The sequence below is a fragment of the Polypterus senegalus genome, chromosome 3, assembly GCF_016835505.1.
Source record: "Polypterus senegalus isolate Bchr_013 chromosome 3, ASM1683550v1, whole genome shotgun sequence".
In the NCBI taxonomy this organism is placed as follows: Eukaryota; Metazoa; Chordata; class Cladistia; order Polypteriformes; family Polypteridae; genus Polypterus; species Polypterus senegalus.
Genome location: NC_053156.1, coordinates 120200843 through 120222798, shown reverse-complemented (window position 1 = coordinate 120222798; position 21956 = coordinate 120200843). Strand labels below are relative to the sequence as shown.

The 21956-nt window shown below is 36.1% G+C and overlaps 1 protein-coding gene across 3 annotated transcripts in view; it reads left to right on the top strand.

Moving 5' to 3' along the window:
• grik2 (glutamate receptor, ionotropic, kainate 2) overlaps positions 1-21956 on the top strand; it is a 786146-nt gene that overhangs the window by 232806 nt on the left and 531384 nt on the right. For 2 of the 3 annotated variants that reach the window (XM_039747858.1, XM_039747859.1), the window contains one exon: positions 16468-16725. In XM_039747858.1, the coding sequence (XP_039603792.1) occupies positions 16468-16725 (258 nt within the window). Of the gene's footprint in view, positions 1-16448; positions 16726-21956 lie in introns of all 3 variants that reach the window. The other variant, XM_039747861.1, reaches the window with a different exon arrangement.

The window sequence follows — 21956 nt, the reverse complement described above, 5'->3', positions numbered from 1 at the left end:
CAAATTGTAATCTGTCAAAACAGTGTCAGTTATTTTTGTATTAAAGTAACACTTAAATGCAACGTCTCTCTAATTATTCTGAACGCATTCACATTGTAAATTAATCATCTTCATTTATGATATTGAAAAGTCAAAAAGGTGTGTTAATACCTAAGACTTTAGTCCCATCTCTTCTGCCCATTACCTTCTGTTCTTTTTAATTCCTCTAATAAGCAGAACAATGGTTTACTGAATACTTGCTGTGGGAGTACATTACGCTAAAAGCATCCAGGCAAAACATATGATTACACGCATTAAAAGCAAATTTTCCAAGTAGGAAAAAAATCCCACACAAAAACATGATAATCACAAGAGCTAAATTTGATTAACTTTCAAACCCAAATAAAAGAGATAAGCTATACAAATAAAGATGGAAAAACACTTAAAACTCCTTTATGTATAGTCTGAAAGCTTGTGATTGCCTTTATCACCGTTTTGTAATTTTCTAGTTATCCAGCACAGCATACATCATTGCATTAGTGTGGTCCAGCTCCAAGCCAGGAGAGCAATTTTTGCCCTCTTCTTTTCATTGATCTCAAGCTGTAATTAACTTACAGTTCTTAATTATTGAAGCAGTTGGGCCCAATTTACACACTGAGCACCAAGTTTGTTTTTATAGGCAGCAAAATGCAGATGCACTTATTAAATTAACATTTGTAAAAAAAAAAAATATTGTTGTTCAATGTTCATGCATCCTTATCACAACTGAATAGAGTTTGATCTTAAAATTGGCATGAAGCCATATATATGCCCATTCAAAAACTAATGTATTTTTTCTTAATCTGGAGTAGAGCTTCTATATTAAAGAAATTGATTAGCAAAACACAAATTTTTGCAAAACATAAATCTCATCAAAAAAATCAAATTAATAATAGTATAGATAACTGTAGGTTTAAAAACATACATTGGATAGGATTTCTTTTTTCAGAAAGACATCTGATGAAACTACTGTGCAGAGTCAACTTGTCTTGCTACTGGCACTTGTCTTTAATAATTAGATTTGATGAAATGATGGATCACCCACCAGTTTCAGCTAATTATCATGAGGGATAGTGCATGATAGCATGTGACAATCCATCAGTGCTGGCAGTTTCACTTGCACTATGTCTTGATCTAGTTGTGTGGTAGATTGGGGGACAATGTATCACACTTTCTTTTTTTTTATACCTACCTTCTACAAATTGCAAAACACTGTTCAGAAATGAGCTTGTCACACAACAAAGCAAGTAGTTTTCCTGCTGAGAAAAGGACAAGTAGGTCAGTCAGATGACAATCGAGTCTGCTCTGTGGATGTATTATAGATCGTCTAAAACCATATTTGTCATGAGTTTCTAAGAAATAAGTGACATATCTGAGACCAAATGATTTTTCAATAAATTTACATTGTGCATTAAGCACAAAAAATTTCAGGAAAATGCACTGCATTCATTTAAATTTGTGGAGATACATGAATGAAAAACAGACAATAAATGAAACTTCTATACAATATTATAGTATATTATAATACTTTGACCAAATAGGCCGAGTGGTTCAGTTATCAGTATCTGACACTTTCCATTCAGTCATTTTCAAACCTGTTTTTTTTTAATTCAGGGATGAGGGAGGGTCACAGTCCATCCTGTGAACATCGAATAAATAGATGGAATCCATCTCTAACTCAAACATATAGTGTGAATAAGTGCACTGAGCAAAAATCCTTGATGATATTTTCAGGCATCTTACCATCACATAACACATTCCATCCATATTAATTAAAGGGGTGAGAAATCAAGATTATAATTATTAGTCTTTTTCAGAATCTGTTGCACTTATATGTATATTCGTTTGCAAACTATATGTTTCAGTTTTACTATGTCAACTACTACTACCCATGACTATAATATAGTGCCCTCCCTCCAAGGTGAATGGGAATTATTTTTCATGTCGCTTGCCCTAAATGATTTTTAAATCAAGAAAGAGAGAAAGAGAGAGAGAGAGAGAGAGAGAGAGAAAGTTGAGTAAATTTAGTTGAACCTACATCTCCAAACAAAGTAGGAGCATACAAATAGCTACCAGTACTAATCTATGTGATCTTTCCTTCTGTTGCTGGCATCATCATCTTAGCAGTAAAAAAAGGCTATACTGACATGGGGAATTATTTTTTATTTTTTCATTTTCATATCACCTTGAAAGGAAAACAAAGGCAGTTAAGAATTTTCTTATAATGGCACTGAGATTCCTAGAGATAGTACAAGATTATCTGATCTTTTTTTATGTATTTTATTTTTATAATGGCCACAGTATGTATAAAATGTTTTTTGTGGGTAGTTGATGGGGAACTTTATTTAGTTGACTTTATTAGTTATTAAAGGAATTGTAGATTGAAGATAAAGAATTTTTCAATGTAAATTAATAAAGGCAATTATAGTTTTACCATGGATTGCAAATATCTGGTATAAGCATGGGCTCTGTTCTTGGTTGCTTCTTTGCATGTTGGTTGTGTTGTTAGCTGAGTACACTCCCAATAGTTAAATTGATATGATGCCTTCAAGAAACTTCACAAGAAACACTAAGCCTTTCTAGCCTGAATAGAATACACCTCACCCCAGGCAGCCTGACCTCCCAACTCCACAAGCAAGCTACTCATGCCCAAAATGAGAAACTGCTTTTTAAAATTTAAAAATAACTTGAAATACCAAAAATGGGCCTCAAGGGAGAGTGTAATAAATAAAAGCCCTTTGGCTCAAGAACAAGACCAATACAGATTGTTTTGTAAATAAAGAAATGTATTTGAAAGTCACAAAGAAGTACATAAAGGCAAAAAATAAGGCACACTTTATTTATTACTACTATATCCTTTCCTTTATATTTAAATGTGATTTTTTATTAGTTCTTGTCCTTTTTCAATAAATAGGGTAGCTTTAAATATTTTACCAGTTTGCAGTAAATGTCACATTAATGTAAATAATAGTTTAACAAGAATGAAGCAACATTAAATTTGCTATAAAATTCTCTCACTGACAACAAAGGTGATAATGAATTGCTTAATTTAAATGTTGTTCATTTTCAATTGATAGTTTAGGTTATAATGTATAACCATTTTGTAATGAACAAGTTAGGTTAATTTAAATGAAAACTCCTCTGTTACATATGCTACAAAAAAAATCAGCTTTTCTCCAAGATCTTGGTTCTCATCAGATGGGAGTTTTATGAACTGTAAATCCACAACACTCCTCCAAGCTTCATCTTATGGACCCAGTTAAGACATGATGCTTAATTGCCTTACTTATGAAGCATGACTTGCCCTGATCCTCTCATCTTAGTGTCTACCAGCATTTGCAATACAGTTTAATATTTGCTGTTTAAATTTGTGATTTTAAAGTTTTATAATATAATAGCTTTATAAGAATAAAAGGAAAATAAGAAAAATAGCGGTGACTTTTCATTATGTTTAACGAGAAAGGAAACCAACCTTTGTTTGCTCCGATGAATACTTAATGGTCTTAAAACAGCAAATCAGGGATATCAGGGTCAAGATTGAAATGGAGCAGGATCAGAAAGTGTAGTCAGTGCACCCATTGACCAAAAAACAAAGTGATACAGTAGAAAAATCTGTCCAAACTAATAATTTAAATTTGTAAAAATTCTAATCATTTTAATAACTGATGTGCAGGACACATGCAAATACAGAAGTATTGCCGTGTGACTGCCTAGAGTAACATAAAGCTGACAATAGTGCAAGGTTAAAAAACAAATTCTGTTTTCATTCTGACATTTGATTGTAGAATAACAGCAAAACAATGCCTGAGTCAAAGTAAGTACTTCTTTCCCTAAGTCATGTTCTTTTTCTTTTTTTGTTGTTTGTTTTTCAAGGGTTAAGTCTGTCATAAAGGTTTTTCTTTCGATTAAGTCAAAGGTCTGACACTTCATTGCACACTGCGTGTTATAGCCCCTATGCCTTCTCTCATAAATTGCTACCAGAGGTGCAGAAAAAATATAAACAAGGAGAAAAAAATGCTAATACATTAAAACAAACTGAAAATTTAGAAAGTAAAAACCAATGTGTGTTGTAATTTACATTTATATTTACATTTTTGGAGGGCTTTAAAATTGTATTATACGTCTTTTCTGACCCTTAGAATCTGTTTCTGACATCTGTTTTTCATGTAGAGAGTTTTTTAAAAGTTTATAATTTTTTAAGGTTATATTCACTGCCGTGCAGAGGGTTTGCAGCACACAATGCTTTGGGATGATGTGATTTCATCATTATAATCATCATCATTATAATCATCATTGACTATATAAAGGTCACCACTTACAGCTCTAGTCCATTTGAGATTGAATTTTTTTGTGAACTATTTGCTTTTTTGTATGTGTTTGTGACGTTTTAGAGTAAGACTTTTGCTCTGTATTTAGACCGTGTTCACCTTTGTGTTGTTCTTTTTTTTATATAACCTTGTTTTTTCTCCTGGTCCTTCCTCCTAAAATTTATCTGACTGTCATTTTGAAGTCAGAACAATATGTTCGTACCACATACAGTATGCCCTTTGGATTTTTGTCCAGCTTGCTTTTGTGGCTTCTAGAACTGCCTAGCTTAGGTGTCAATAATTATGCTGTACTTGCATTGTAATTCCCTGTACAATTACATAGTAACTAGGTGTTATTACCATCTACTTACTGTAATACAGTGTACTCAATTGTAATTGTTATTCCACTATATATATATATATATATATATATATATATATATATATATATATATATATATATATATATATATATACTAATAAAAGGCAAAGCCCTCACTGACTCACTGACTCATCACTAATTCTCCAACTTCCCGTGTAGGTAGAAGGCTGAAATTTGGCAGGCTCATTCCTTACAGCTTACTTACAAAAGTTCATTTTGAAATTCTACGTGTAATGGTCATAACTGGAACATATTTTTGACCATATACTGTAATGGACTGAGCTTGATGGCCGTGGAAGGCAGAGTTGCGTGTCGGGTCATCACGCCTCCTACGTAAGTACGTAGAGAACAAGGAAGAGCTCCAAAGAGTGCTGAAAAGAAAACGCCATTTCACAATTGAGAAGGCAGCAAAAGATTAGGAAGCGAGTGATGCATACAAGTATATTCATAAGTGCAGCTACTGTGGAAACAAAGCACGGTAAGTTTAAATTAAGTTTATAGACACACTCATGTGCAAATATGAGTTTGCATACCACGGAGGCACTTCAACCTTACGGTTCCATCTAAATGCAAAACATGTTACGGCAAGCACAGAAACTGTGTATGCTGTTAGCACTAGCGGTACATGTTCAAGTACCAACAAAAGGTGTTGGCAGCCCAAACCTCATGAAATGACTGGCTTCAGGACCAAAATTAGTAAGTCAACATAAGTCAAACTTACAAATTCTCTCGCAAAATAGTTTGCTTTGGACTATAGACCACTAACAGTGGTGGCAGGTAGGGGGTTAGAAAATGTGCTACAGTTAGCGTATTTCAAGTAAAATTCAACAGCTTTATGACATTGAAAAGCAAGCAAAATTAGATGCATTACAGAAAGCGGACTTTGTGGCTCTTACTGGGGATCATTGGACTTCCGTGACCGTTAGTAATTTTAATAACATCTAATTACAAAATGTTCAAGGATCACACTGTTTTAGCCTATTGTACAAAATAATTTTGGCTAAGGTTGCTCAGAGTTTAAAGGTGAGGCTGGTCAAATTACCTTTTATGTTTCTGCCTTATTTTTTTAAGAAGAAAAACTGCACTTTATGTTGAAATTTTTGTTATTATTATTTAAAGACAATACAATTCTGAAAATGTACTTAAAGTACTTTATTTTTAAGTCTGCCCAATTTTAGCCAGGGATCATATTTTTGTTTCTGTTTTGAATTGAAATGCAGTTTAAATGCATTTTTTTTTTCAGAAATTAAAAGAGCTTGAGTTTACAATATTCATGACATGTCTATTATTTGATTCTGTCGCCCACTAAAACCCTTTTAAATTAAAAAAAAAAACATTTGCGATTTGGGACAAATTGTCATGTGTGATTACATTTGATTAATGAAGATTAATTAATTACACAGCCTCTAATTACTTAGATTAATTTTTTTAATCGAGTCCCACCCTATATATATATATATATATATATATATATATATATATATATATATATATATAGTATATATATTGTGAACGATAGGGGGCGCTCTCGCTCCCTTGAACCCCTGTCCACGACTCCAGACACCAGGTAAAAGTCCAAATGTTGACTTTATTTTGTCGCCACAGTGTACAAAGCACACTCTCCACCACAATACTCATATAAATACCAATAAACTACTAATACACAATCCTCCAGCTCCCAGACGCGTTGCCACCCTTCCACCCAGCTCAGCTCGCCATCTGGGAGCTCCCACAGTCCTTTTATACTCCCTGACCCGGAGGTGTTTCTGCCCAACAGTCCACAAGTCCTTATTCCTTCCGGGTCAGGGTAAATAGTCCTTTTCTTCAACCCGGAAGTCCGTCGCTCTTCCTATGTCGAACCTCCGGGTCACAGGGCACGAAGAAGCCCTCGGTCCTCCCTGCAGCTCCCTCCTGTGGCCCCCACGGCATCCAGCAGGGCTTTGCATAAAAACTCCATTGTCCATGATGCCCTGCTGGTCTTCTGGGGACCTCCATGCTGCAAGGAGGGCTCCACTGGGCGGCTTGGGGGTATTGGCTGGGATAAATGGCCGGCCATCCTTCACTATATATATATATATATATATACTGTATATACATTGTCACGCAGGCACGAGTAGGAGACCGCGGACGGATCTTAACGCACTTGGGAAGACATTCGCCCGCAGGGAATGGCGGGGTACTAACCTTTCTCCTTTGCTTTCTTACTGAAGAAAAGACGCTCCGCCACCATAAGCCTCATTTTCCCGCAGCCCGACGCCATCATTCAGTGTTGCGCATATGAACAATTTGTGTTTTTATTTTGACCTTATTTTGTTTATTGAATTGTGGATATTTCTACAGTATACGGGGCCGGAAACCCCAAACCTTTATGCTGTCTGCTTTTGAATCTTTTACAATATATAGATATGTATATATATATAGATATGTATATATATATATATATGTGTGTGTATATATATGTAGATATGTATATGCATATATATGTATATATATGTGTGTGTGTGTGTGTATATATATATATACATGTATATATATATATATATATATATATATATATATGTATATATGTATATTTATATATATATACAGTTCAGGCCAAAAGTTTGGACACACCTCCTCATACAATATGTTTTCGTTATTTTCATGACCATTTACATTGGTAGATTTTCACTGAAGGCATCAAAACTATGAATAAACACATGTGGAGTTATGTACTTAACAAAAAAAGGTGAAATAACTGAAAACATGTTTTATATTGGGGCGGCACGGTGGCGCAGTGGTAGCGCTGCTGCCTCGCAGTTAGGAGACCCGGGTTCGCTTCCCGGGTCCTCCCTGCGTGGAGTTTGCATGTTCTCCCCGTGTCTGCGTGGGTTTCCTCCCACAATCCTAAGACATGCAGGTTAGGTGGATTGGCGATTCTAAATTGGCCCTAGTGTGTGCTGGGTGTGTTTGTGTGTGTCCTGCGGTGGGTTGGCACCCTGCCCAGGATTGGTTCCTGCCCTGTGTTGGCTGGGATTGGCTCCAGCAGACCCCCGTGACCCTGTATTCGGATTCAGCGGGTTTGGAAATGGATGGATGTTTTATATTCTAGTTTCTTCAAAATAAAACCATTTCAGGTGACTACCTGTTGAAGCTCATCGAGAGAATGCCAAGAGTGTGCAAAGCAGTAATCTGAGCAATGGGTGGCTATTTTGAATAGAATCCCACTAGGTACTCTACTTTACATTAAGGATTTCCATTTTATCCAAATATTAGGGGTCTCTTCAAAGCCCAAAGAAACAAATTCATGTCCATAACACCCTTCCTAGAATGAAACGGTTCTTTATTAACCTGTAGTTCTACAAGGAACCACAGAACCCAATAGAGTGTTATGAAAGAGTCATTATTTTTGAGAGTGTAAGGTTGTGGTGTACAATAAGGACAGTGAGAAAGGTAAGAGGTTACAGAAAACAGGTATTTACTGTAGTTGTTTTTGACATTTCTTTGTATCCTCCTGAAGAAAAGTACCTAAGCACTTATTTGGTATTTCTCAAGTTAGGTGCATGTCACAGATGACCTCACAACATAATAAAACACTCTGCTTGATATGTTAAGATGTTGTTTTATTATTCAGCTTTGAACATGCACACATTCATAATTTGTGTAACATAAATGACTAGGAGAATATACTTTAACCCTTTTTATTTCTTAATTATATTATACTAGCCTACCCGCAGTGTAGCATATGCCGCATAATTATCAGCGTGAACAGTCAATGTGGCTCACAGCTACATGTGGACTGTAGCACAGACCAAAGTGAGTGAGGATGTGTTTGGTGACTTGTTGGGGGCGGGCACATGAGCAAGCAGTGCGCATGCATTGAGAGCGAGGGTGGACGTGGAAGGAGGGTACGAGTTGGCGGGCAGGGCTCTGTCGTGCGTTCCCCATGACACGGGAGGAGAGTTAGAGTGGGCGGTCGGGGCTCTGTCGTGCGTACCCCATGGTCGGGCGACTTGGTCGATTATATATACAGTGGACCCTTGGTTCACGACCATAATTCGTTCCAAAACTCTGGTCATGAACTGAAGTAATTTCCCCTATAGGATTGTATGTAAATACAATTGATCCGTTCCAGACCATACAAACTGTATGTAAATATATATTTTTTTAAGTTTTTAAGCACAAATATAGTTAATAGTAAACTAAATGTAAAAACATTGAATAACACTGAGAAAACCTTGAACAACAGAGAAAACTAACACTGCAAGAGTTCGCAATATAGCGCTACAAACCGCTCGCTAAAAACACCTTTTTTTAATGAGTTTTAAGCACAGGGAAAAAAATGAACATTTGAAAAATCCGTAATTTAATAAAGAAACAAGAATACTAACATTGCAACAATGCACGTGCGCGTCTGTGTGTGTATGTGTGTCTCTCTCGCGCACCTGTGTGTGTGTCTCTCGCGTGCCTGTGTGTGTGTTTGTCTCTCTCACGCGCCTGTGTGTGTGTCTCTCGCACGCCTGTGTGTGTGTCTCTCTCGGGCGCCTGTGTGTGTGTCTCTCTCATGTGGACTGTAGCACAGACAAAAGCGACTGAGGCTGTGTTTGGTAAGTTGTTGCGTGCAGGCACATGAACAGGCAGTGCACATGCCTCTAGAGCAACGGTGGACGCAGGAGGAGGGTAACAGTTGGCGGGCGGGGCTCTGTCGTGCGTATTGCATGGTCTTAGAGTTGGCGGGTGTGGCTCTGTGAGTTGGTGGGCGTGACTGTCTGTCTTGCTTGCGCTCAGTGTCTTGCATGCCCCTAGTGAATTATATATATAGATATAATAATCATATAATATATAATAATCTTTCATTAAAAGTTGCATAATACTATCAATAGTTTTAATCTGATGATTGTATTTTTAGAGTAACATGCACATCAAATAAAAATACCTTTTTATAAACAGGGACAAAAAATGTGCGGAGAATGCCACTGAAAATATTTAATTTTTACATTGATAAATTATATAAGCAAAAAATGAAACATGTAGATTACTTTAAGATGAGTGAAATGATAGAGATAAAGAATGTCATAGGAACAGTATAATAGCCTGTTGTACAAGGAAAGGGCATACATAGCACAGAGTATTATAAGAGAAGCTCCAAAACAAAAAGAGAACTGTAGCTTTTCAGGGACAAAAAATCTCATGTTATTTTTTGATGAAGGTGATGCAGTGGTAGCACTGCTGCCTCGCAGTAAGGAGAACAGGGTTTGCGTCCTGGGTCTTCCCTGTGTGAGCTTTGTATGTTCTTCCTATATCTGTTTCCTCTGCGTGCTCTGGTTTTCTCCCACAGTCCATAGACTTGCAGTTTAGATGAATTGGTGATCCAAAATTGTGTGGTTGAGTGGTGTGTGTTTGTGTGTGAGTGAGTGTGTGAGTGTTCTCACTGTCCAGAGTTTGTCCCTGCTTTACACCCTATGCTAGCTGGGATAGGCTCCAGCAGACCCCTTTAACCCTATTCAGAACTAAGCAGGCTAGATAATAACTGATTTCTTGATGACTCAGAATTGTGCTATGGAGTACAAGGAAATACCCTGATACAACAGCTCCTTTTTTCAGAAGTTTGACATTCGTTGTCATAAATAAAGAAAGATACCTACAGAAAATCAGACAAATGTTTAGTGTGCTTGTACACACTCACAATGGCTCCCCATGAAGGAACATCTGACCAAGAGATGTACAAACTTTAATTAATTTATCAAAAACATGGATCATTTACATAAAGAGATTATGCTTCAAAATGGCATACAAGTTTTTGTCACCAGGTTATTGGAGCAGAACATTTTCTCATATGAAAAAACATTTCAGCTTCATTTTATATGTATTACTATTTTCAATGAAGGAGGAATTTCAAATGCCATCATTTTGGCAGCCATTACTTATACAGGTTGCATTTCAAGGATGCAAGTAACTAAAAAGGAACACAAGTTTGCAGCCACTGAATAACAGAAGGACTCTTCAGCCAAGAAGGATAAGAGGCTGGAATGTTTCTTTTAAAAACAGTCATACAAACGATTACATTGGGAATCTGTATAATTAAAATTTTAAATACCATCTTGAAAAGGAGAATGGCTGTGTTTTTGTGTGCAACTTGCCCCTCTACAATTATCTCAGCTAGAGATCGACATGGTTTTTTCAGTAAATGAACAAATTAATTTTTAGTTTATAATTTTAGTAATTTGCTTTCAGACTTTTACATTAGGGTAAAGTAATATAAAAGATAAAAGCACTAAGTTTTGGGTGAGGAAAGCTAATTTGTGGAACTGCTCCATTTTTATGTTTGCTTGACTAAGCAGCATGAGACCATTGGTTAGACCATTTGTCCATTAAATGAATGCGCAATTCTTTTAATAAATATCAAACTGAAATTTGCCTTGTGGGTTGTTTGATATTTTGGAATTTTTGTTTTTGTTTATTTATTTATTTGGGCTAAATTCCATAACAGAGCTACTTGCCTAATTATGTTTAAGTAATATATCTCTTACATTTAATTATTTTGTTAACACTACTGTAGTCTCAGCAATGCATGTGTATTTAGCAGGACACTCACACCCTGAGAAATAGGTTAATTTATCTGATTCCCAAATGCTATCCTAACAACTCACACAGGCTCTAAAATTGACAAAGATGGATTATTCATTCTAAAATAAGAAGTAAATAACATTTAGCTTGATTTTTAAACCAGGCTTAACTTTATACATAAAAGAAGCTGTCAAGACAATATCATCATCACCATCACCATCACCCTATTTAGTTTCCGGTACTAGGCAGACATGGCTTGTACTCTGGAGCACATCTATCGACAGTTCCATACCATAAGCATTTATTGTTATTCTCTTGCAGAGGAGTGTGAAATTGATAGGAATTTGCCCATAATAACCACCTAAAAGAATAAATAAATAAATAATGCTTTCTTGTACAGAATTAAACAAAAGGCTATTTCCTTGCTTCAACATCTAGTGTGCAAGTTCTTTGGGGTACACAGAGTCATGAATCAATGTGAAAGGGTTGCATACGTTTTGCAGATTGTCATGTGATGATTTAGGTTAAGCAAACGCCACTGCTCCACTAAGACCTGCATCAGTGATTCTTCAAGAGGGGCACACAAGGGGATGATTTTTGGCCACAATTCTCCAAGGGGAACCCCAGGGGATGATTGTCAGTGGTGAATCTGGGTCTCAAAGGCACAAAAATAAAACAGAACTTCAAAACCACTGATTCAGAGAAAAGTTAAATGAAAAGAAGAAGAAGAATATGGGTGTCTGAGTCCTATTTGGAGTAGGTCATCAAACAACCCGAATAATACACTAGGTCTGGGGAGATCAATATGGAAATATGAAACACAATCCAAAAAGCCAGATGAATCCATAAGACAAATTATCGTGAATAGATTTTCAAGTGTCCAATTAAGTATAACAAGTATACTTAATTTGCTTAGGTTCTTAGTGGGATCCCCACATTATTATTGGCATATTTATGTTTTACTAAACTGCAGATTTTCTGTCTGATATGGAGGAATATTTCGGACAAAATGAAATAAATAAATAAATGCGTAAATAAATAAAAGTACTGTGAAATGTGAGCATAAATAAATAAATGTATCATGAAATGAAGCGTTAATAAATAAATGTATCGTGAAATGATAGCATAAATAAATAAATGTGTCACGAAATATGTTTTTCGTTGCTTATTTATTTATTTCATTTTGTCCGTAACATTCCTGCAAACCGTCGTGAAATGCGGCTTGAAATAAAACTGTCACCTTCACTCGTCAAAGTTGAGAGGGTGGGCTCTAACACGCCCTCTAGTTTCTGATTGGTGAATCGACAGCACAAGAATGAATTAGAAAAATGCTTACTACTGCCGATGAAATGGATTCTGCCGAAGATACTACGTATTTCAGAGAGAGAATTGAAGATTTATCGGAAGAAATGACAATGTTGGCGGCCCTTTTAGACTCCGATATAGATTAAACTATTTTTGAAATTATCAAAGAACAGGTGGAACGGACTCTACTACACTCCAGTTCAGGTGACTCAGTTCCCTGCTCTGGACGTCCATCCTTTGACATTCCAGCTGAGTCAATAAATATTAGTTGGAGCTGCTTTGAGCATTCCATGTCAAAGTACCTAAACTAATACAGCCGTTGCAGTTTACCGTATATCAAACTGGCTCATTCGCCTTGTGATCGTCTTCTCCGATACACCATATAGATCTGCAATCTGTCGTACTTTTAAACCGCATAACAGAAGGTGTTCTATTGACTCAGCTGGAATGTCAAAGGATGGACGTCCAGAGCAGGGAACTGAGTCACCTGAACTGGAGTGTAGTAGAGTCCGTTCCACCTGTTCTTTGATAATTTCAAAAATAGTTTAATCTATATCGGAGTCTAAAAGGGCCGCCAACATTGTCATTTCTTCCGATAAATCTTCAATTCTCTCTCTGAAATACGTAATAGCTTCGGCAGAATCCATTTCATCGGCAGTAGTAAGCATTTTTCTAATTCATTCTTGTGCTATCGATTCACCAATCAGTAACTAGAGGGCGTGTTAGAGCCCACCCTCTCAACTTTGACGAGTGAAAGTGACAGTTTTATTTCAAGCCGTATTTCATGACGGTTTGCAGGACTGTTACGGACAAAATGAAATAAATAAATAAGCAACGAAAAACATATTTCGTGACACATTTATTTATTTATGCTCTCATTTCATGACATATTTATTTATTAAGGCTCTCATTTCATGACACATTTATTTATTTATGCTCACATTTCACAGTACTTTTATTTATTTACGCATTTATTTATTTATTTCATTTTGTCCGAAATATTCCTCCATAGTCTGAGAGCTCAAACTGCTACTTGGCTCAACAATAGTAATTGTCCCAAGTCAGTAGCATTTTCTCTGTTCCTACAAACCACTGGTCATTTTTTGTTGAAGATGATAAAAAGCTTTGACAAAAAAAAAAAATCCCCCATCATAGTTTTTGTGCCTCCCACACTCTCTCTGTCTTCAGAAATGGAAATTCTCTATCTTCTTTTTCACTGATTTTCAAAACTGATTATTGTCACATTACTTATGGCAACAATTTTTCTGAATTTACAAAAGGTTTTTTCCATTGGTGTATGTTCGCTCACACTCTGTTTGCAGTTTGGTTTTGTTTACTATATACCATGCTTTCAATGCAATTTTTTGATTTCTTTGAATGCTATTATTTCAGTTTGTTTTGTAAAATGCTTTGAAAATAGTACTCACTGTGAGGGGGCACTTCACTCAAGGATTTTTCAATTGTTCAAGGCAGAAAATGCTGTGGGTGGTGGGAGACCTGAACAAGTTGTTGAATCAGGGTGCTGAATTGAAAACATCAGAATCATTTAAGAAATGAGTAGATCAGAAAGTAGGACAAGTTAACCATGTTAACTCCTGTACTGTAAAGTGTAAACTTACTTTTTATTTTCACATAAAACCTAAAGGCTGTTGATTAATTTTAAGAACATTTATATTTTAGCAAGAATATCTGTAGCATGTATATTAACATATAGTTTCTGAAGAAAATGTAATGAATTAATTTACAATAGTTTAAATGGGTTATGGTGAGTCTATTTTGTATTAAAGTATTTTAACTTTTAAAATAAAATTAAAAAATAAATAGTTGGAATGACTTGAATTACTTTACAAGCAAGAAATGTATTCTACAATAAGTGCTGGCATAGATTTTGTTCAGTTAACTGATGTATAACATGCCAGTTTTTCAATTGACATGGTGTTAGTCAGATCTGTGAGTGTATATGTAGCAAGGAGAAAAATGGCTTGTTGAAACTAAGCAATTAATGAAGGGATTGGTTAATTAAATATGCATAGATCAGTGCATCTGCCCCTCATTAATAGCCCCAAGTGGTGGATCTACGCCAACACCAGGAGTATAAATTGAGTAATTAAAGTGAGAAGGAAAGAAAAAAGATTGAAGAAAGCCAGGAGAATAGGACAGAGAAGAAGTTTAGCGCGAGCAGTCAGATGTATGAACCAGTCCTTGTAATGTGGAGTGCTGTTCTGGAGAGAAGGCTCAAACCTGCTGTGCTGCAGTAAGGAGCCAGAGAGATCAAAGGCTTTTATTGATACTCTGCAGGTACTGAAGGAGGTGGCTGAGAAGAAGAACCGGGCTCTTGGTGCCTCTCTGTGGTACTGAAGAAGGTCACAGAGACAGGCACGAGAAAACCGAGTTCTATGACATACTGTATACCCAAAACACAAACACATTTGATAGTTTTCTTGTGTTTTATAAATACATTTAGTACATTATGTGCTGAAAAATAAATCCATCCCCTTATTCCACTTACGGGACCCCAAAGATCTGCAGTATGAACCCTGGCTGATCACACTGTTTCAAAATATTGACAACAAAGGCTGGATTAAAGCTAAACTGACACGTTATTAATACAACAGTAGGTTTCTGTTACTGAATTTTATGCAGCACACTTCGGTGCTTTTCTACTTCGGTGTGCAATTGAGCCCAGCAAAGGAATGGCATACCGTCTTGCATGTTTTCTACTTGCCTTACACCCAGTAGTCTTGCTTTTCTCCCTAAAACCCTACATTTGACCAATTAAATTTATACTTTAGTACATGCAGGATTGAATGCATGGGGAATAATTTTCCATAGTAATACAGAAATGCAAACCTATTTCTTTTTTTTTGGTAAAGTCATGCAGGTACTTTTACTTCAATAAAATAAGTATTGAATTAGGTTTCCATTACTTTAAAGAGTAATTTGACTACGTAACACGCATTACTTTTAACTCATTACTCCCAACACTGTATATTACTAAGGAGTGACACAGTGTGTAATGTAATTGTTAAAATTCCTAGCTTGGTTGTCTACTGTGTGTAATTTGTATGTTTATGTTTTTCTATGTACTCCAGGGTTCTTCTATACTGCAAAGGGATGTTAGATTAATGGACAACTCTTTATTGGCTGATTAATCTGATTATTTCCCCATCAGGAGTGTGTATGTGTATGCTTTCCGAGTAAATGGAGTATTATATTTAAATTGAGCCTTAAAATAAAAGAGTGAACTAGTACAAAGTAAATTGTGTGATATATTTACTGACCATCTGTAGATATTTTGAGGAGACCTATGGTAGTTTTTAGAACACTTTTCATCTCCCATATTTGTGTTTTGTTTAGAGTTAGTCCTTGCTTTGATCCACGTACTGCTTGAACAGCTGTTAGTGATCCTTGCTAATAAAAGCAGTGGTTTTATATAATGGATAGATAGACACTGTTTTGACAATAAAAATAAAAATGTCTTAATGTTGCATAAACAGATAGCCAAGCAGTTGCTTATGTATGTATTTTTAACAAGTGTTCTTGCCAATTCAATATATACGATTCATCTCAGATGCCACAGCTATTACTTAAAGAACCTATGAATTTTCTCTAAGAATAGTGTATTATATTACTGTTTTTGTTGAAGCTTTTAGCATGTTTTAAAGTTTAGTAGTTAAATGTAGAAGGCCAGACTTTACTCTTAATTGAAACACACTTCCAATAGCTGTAATTTATATGTATTGCAAATCTGCTGCATTATTTCAAAGCAATTAAATTGTACTTCACAAGTGAAATATGATTGTAAGAGAAGTGTGCAGATTATAATTAGAACAATGGTTCTGAATTGTACCCGCTAGCACATTTGCTTTCTCTTCTCTCATCATTGACAGAATTCTGTCTCCTCTTCAGCCTGTGATCAACTCTCTCTGGGGGTGGCAGCCATCTTCGGTCCTTCACATAGTTCTTCAGCGAACGCCGTACAGTCCATCTGTAATGCACTGGGAGTTCCTCACATTCAGACAAAATGGAAACATCAAGTCTCCGACAACAGGGATTCTTTCTATGTCAGCCTTTACCCTGATTTCTCTTCACTCAGCCGGGCAATCTTGGACTTGGTGCACTTCTTCAAATGGAAAACGGTGACTGTTGTGTATGATGACAGTACAGGTAAGGGCTATTTTATAACAAAACCTTTTTCATCACAAGTTGTGCATAAAACTGATTCAAGTTTTTCATGTTTGTGAGTCTTGTATTTCATTGAAAAATGGAAGGAATTCTTAGAAAATGTGAAAAACATATCTAAAATAGACCTTGTCATATCTACATCAGCTTGACAAATCACTAGAATTGTTGTTTGTAAAACATTTTACTACAAAGCATGGTAAACAAATATGGCCTGAATCCAGACATTCCCATTTTTATAGCCTTTAAATAGAGTTGCAAACTTTTTATGATTATGTATTTTCTAAGGATGGAAACACTACCATCTATTACTATTAGTGTGCATCTTTCCCAGTTCAATTACAGTACCTTTGGGTTTTTAAGCTACATACAGTCATGGACAAAATTATCGGCACGCCTGGAATTTTCCCAGAAAAAGCACCATTTCTCCCAGAAAATTGTTGCAATTACAAATGTTTTTGTATACACATGTTTATTTCCTTTATGTGCATTGGAACAACACAAAAAAAGAGAGAAAAAAAGCCAAATCTGACATCATTTCACACAAAACTTAAAAACCGGGCTGGACAAAAAATTATTGGCACCCTCAAATTAATATTTGGTTGCACGCCCTTTGGAAAAAATAACTGAAATCAAGCGCTTCCTATAACCATCAACAAGCTTGTTACACCTCTCAACTGGAATTTCCGACCACTCTTCTTTTGTAAACTGCTCAAGGTCTCTCAGATTTGAAGGGCGCCTTCTCCCAACAGCAATTTTGAGATCTCCCCATAAGTGTTCAATTGGATTTAGATCCGGACACATTGCTGGCCACTTCAGAACTCTCCAGCGCTTTGTCTTCAACCATTTCTGGGTGCTTTTAGAGGTATGTTTGGGGTCATTGTCCTGCTGGAACACCCATGACCTCTGACGCAGACCCAGCTTTCTGACACTGGGCCCTACATTGTGCCCCAATATCTTTTGGTAGTCTTCAGATTTCATGATGCCTTGCACAAAGTCAAGGCATCCAGTACCACAGGCAGCAAAACATCCCCAAAACATCTTAGAACCTCCACCATGTTTGACTGTAGGTACTGTGTTCTTTTCTTTGTAGGCCTCATTCCGTTTTCTTTAAACAGTAGAATAATGAGCTTTACCACAAAGCTATTCCTTGGTCTCATCTGTCCACAAGACGTTCGCCCAGAATGATTTTGGCTTCCTCAAGTACATTTTGGAAAACTCCAGTCTGGCTTTTTTATGTTTCTGTGTCAGCAGTGGGGTCCTCCTGGCTCTCCTGCCATAGCGTTTCATTTCGGTCAGATGTCGACGGATAGTTTGAGCTGACACTATTGCACCCTGAGTCTGCAGAACAGCTTGAATATGTTTTGAAGTTGATTGGGGCCGTTTATCCACCATTCGTGGCAGTCTTTTATCAATTTTTCTCTTCCGTCCACGTCCAGGGAGATTAGCTACAGTGCCATGTGTTGTGAACTTCTTGATTATGTTGCACACAGTCGACAAAGGAAAATGAAGATCTCTGGAGATGGACTTGTAGCCTTGAGATTGTTGATATTTATCCACAATTTTTGTTCTCAAGTCCTCAGTCAATTCTCTGCTCTTCTTTCTGTTCTCCATGCTTAGTGTGGCACACTCAGACACACAAAAAAAAGATTGAGTCAACTTTTCTCCATTTTAACTGCCTTCTGGTGTGACTGCTAAATTGCCAGCACCTGTTTCTTGCCACAGGTGAGTTCAAACGAGCATCATATGCTTGAAATAAAATGATTTACCCACAATTTTGAAAAGGTGCCAATAATTTTGTCCAGCCCATTTTTGGATTTCTGTGTGAAATGATGTCAGATTTGGCTTTTTTTCCTCTGTTTTTTTGTGTTGTTCCAATGCACATAAAGGAAATAAACATGTGTATACCAAAACAATTGTAATTGCAAAAATTTTTTGGGAGAAATGGTACATTTTCTGGGGAAATTCCAGGGGTGCCAATAATTTCAGCCATGACTGTACACAGAAATGGTTTCTTCCAACACAAATGAAGTTGTGTTTTTCAGCTATATAAACTTTAAGAAAGACTCAATAAATGAGATCTTTCAATCAGATTCAAATATTTGTTTCCAATCAAATATAACATTGATTCTCATGTGGCTACTTCGGTCAAAGTTTTGAAACCTGTATGATTATAAAAATTTTATAACACTTTCTACAGCATAACTAATAAACATTAACAATGTTAAAGTTGCCAAATACATATAAAAATGAAATGTTTATGTGTTAATACTGCTTGGGAAGGACAGAGACAAACTTAGATGGATGACACTGAAATAAAAGCTTATTTGTTCAATTATATGCATGATGTTACATAGAAGGAAACATGCAATCATGAATGCAGTTGCAATGAAAAACTAGAAGATTAAGGAAACATGCACCTACTGCTTTTTCAGATTTTAACCTTTGTTGACACAGAACAACTGTGGAACTACATTAGGTTTTTTTTATATGTTCCTAGGACAGTTGTGATGTTGAAACCAAATTACTTGTCATAAATTGAGTTTCAAGGTTTGTTTTGCATCATCCTCTGTAAGCCAATCACCCGTACACAAATTCCTTAGTTGTTATCATATGGCATATAATGTGCACCAAGAGAGTATTTCTGCTCAAATTTATTATAATGAATTTTAACATGCTACTCTAAATAGCAGAAAACTAAGCTGTACTCTATGCATCATCTATTGTTTGAAATTCTTTTAATGTAACAAAAGATTGACAGATATCTTTATGCTTCCAAATATGAAGACACAAATAGTTATGCTGTACGATTAAAATATGTATGGAGACATGGAAAATGACCCAATAACTGATGTTTTAACAGGTTTACTATGAGAAATATATCAATCTGTGTTTCATATCCATTTGCTGTTAAAAGCCCAGCTCACAGACATTCTCTTGTCACGTTATTTTTCCCAGTACAAATCTCTACACTTTGATCTGTGCATTTTATTGCCAGCACTGTAGATGTAACAAATTCAAGCAAAGCAACAGGGAGCAACAGCAGTGCGTCAGTGAAACCTGGAACTGCAAATGAGCTCCTGAGATATAGTTTCCTCTTCGAGGCTTCCAGCAAAACACTTATGGTACTTTCCCTTCAATCAGCCAATCTTTATTTTGTGAAGAACATTTCACAGTGATTCATAGAGTACTTAGGATATTGTAATTCAAATTAATTAATCAAAACATGAGAAAAGGGATAATTACAAATCCAAACAAAATGGAACAAGATACACACTAAACAATGATAAATGGTTAAACTGGTCAAAAAGTCAACATGCATAACCTTACTAAATCAGAAATGCACACATAAAAAAGGAATTAAATAAAGTTTATTTATGAGTAGCTGATACACCTGCCTCAGAAAAATCTTCAAGAGGCAATGCCTTTCTGTTGCTTTAGGCATTAGATGTTCACCTAGGGAGATGTGAGAATATAATATCAGAATATAATAAGTTAACATTACAGCAAGAGCATAACCTCTCAAATCTTTCACTATGCCTCAAGAGAACTACAATGCGTTGTTGCTTTTGACAGCAACCTCATTCAGTTGAATAGGCAGCTATATTAATGATTTGATTTATTTTTTATCTTATTGTTTTTTTAAGTAAACGTTACATGTATTTTCTCCTAGATAAATATAGTCTGCTACATGCAAATTCACACAACTCAAGTCATTGTGTATTTAAAAATATTTCTGAAGCAGATTACATGGACCAGTAAAATGAATTATCATGCAGTCTATTAAAGTAAATGTCAACCTATAATCTTTAAGGTGCTCTTCATGGTTAAGGAACTACATCAGCACACAGTAGTAGGCAGCCTATCACAGTGGCTGCAAAACTGATACACTAGACTGCTTGTTCATATTTAAAACATTCTAAACCGTCTTTATTTGTTACAAGGTGATGAGAAAGTTTGAGCATATGCCCCTAATATATTCTACCTAGAAGAGACACTAAACCATTGAAGGGTGCACTGACATGTTCAGGTTTACTCAAAGTCCGCAGTAATGCTAGATTGGGACAAAAATTTTAAATACGATAAAAGATAACAGCATTCAGATCTTAGTACCGAAACCAAAAATGATACTAAGGTAGTCTCTATGGTGCGCCACACAATTGTGCATCTACCTGCCATGCTGCACTCCACATCAGTATAAAGGGCGGTTCCCTCCTTGAGTCTCCAGCATGTCAGAGATCGTAAGGGTGAGTCCCCCATTGAGTCTCCAGTGCGTTGAAGAGTTGTGGATGGTTTAATAGCATTAGCAGTTGGGATGAATTGACTTAGATGTCAATAGCAACTGAGCATTATGGTCTCTGGAATCTACCATTTACTTCTGATACCGAAAATAATGAATAATAATGCAGTTACCACACCATTTTAAAAATGAGGTTTTTTAGTACTTTTTCAGTACCGGTATACCGCACAGCCCTGGTCAGAAGTTAACTTAAAATACTTGGCTTTGGGTTATTGCAAGAAAACTAGAAAACCTGTAGACAAACTAATTTAGTAAAGAGAGGAAAGTGTACAGTCCATACATATGATGGGTAGGCTGTGGTTCAAGCCCGCTGGAGGCGTGATGCAGTGGTACTATCTATTGTGCTGCCAAATACTGCACATTAAAAATGCACTCTACTTGTAAATAATTCAAGACATGGTTTTAGTTTAAAGTGTGATTTCAGTTAATGTGTAAATATTAACTGAAAAATGTATAATGAAATTACTATTAATATAATCAAAAAGTAATCAACATAACAGCAGTAAATTATGGTACTTGTATATAAGAACTAACAAATATAAGTGGCACCCTTCACCACTACAAACAGTGGTGATTCCAACTCACCACATTACCACACCAAACTAACCATATTATAGATTTCATCAGTGTTTAGGTTGGGGATCTTCCAACTGGAAGCAAGGACTGATTAAACAACTATTGTGTCTAATCAAAAGACAGATTGAGACCTGAGAAGTTTAGGAAAATAAGGATTTGTGGTAGAGGGGGAATTGTACGTCACATCAAAGAAGTGAACAAGAACCAATAAACCGGATAACCAGAACAAAAGGTGAAAACCTCTACATGTGTATAAATGTGCTGAGAACACTGAGGAGCCAAAAATAGCAGGGAGGATATGGATAAAGGTCCAATAAGTACTGTTTGAGAGTGACAAGGT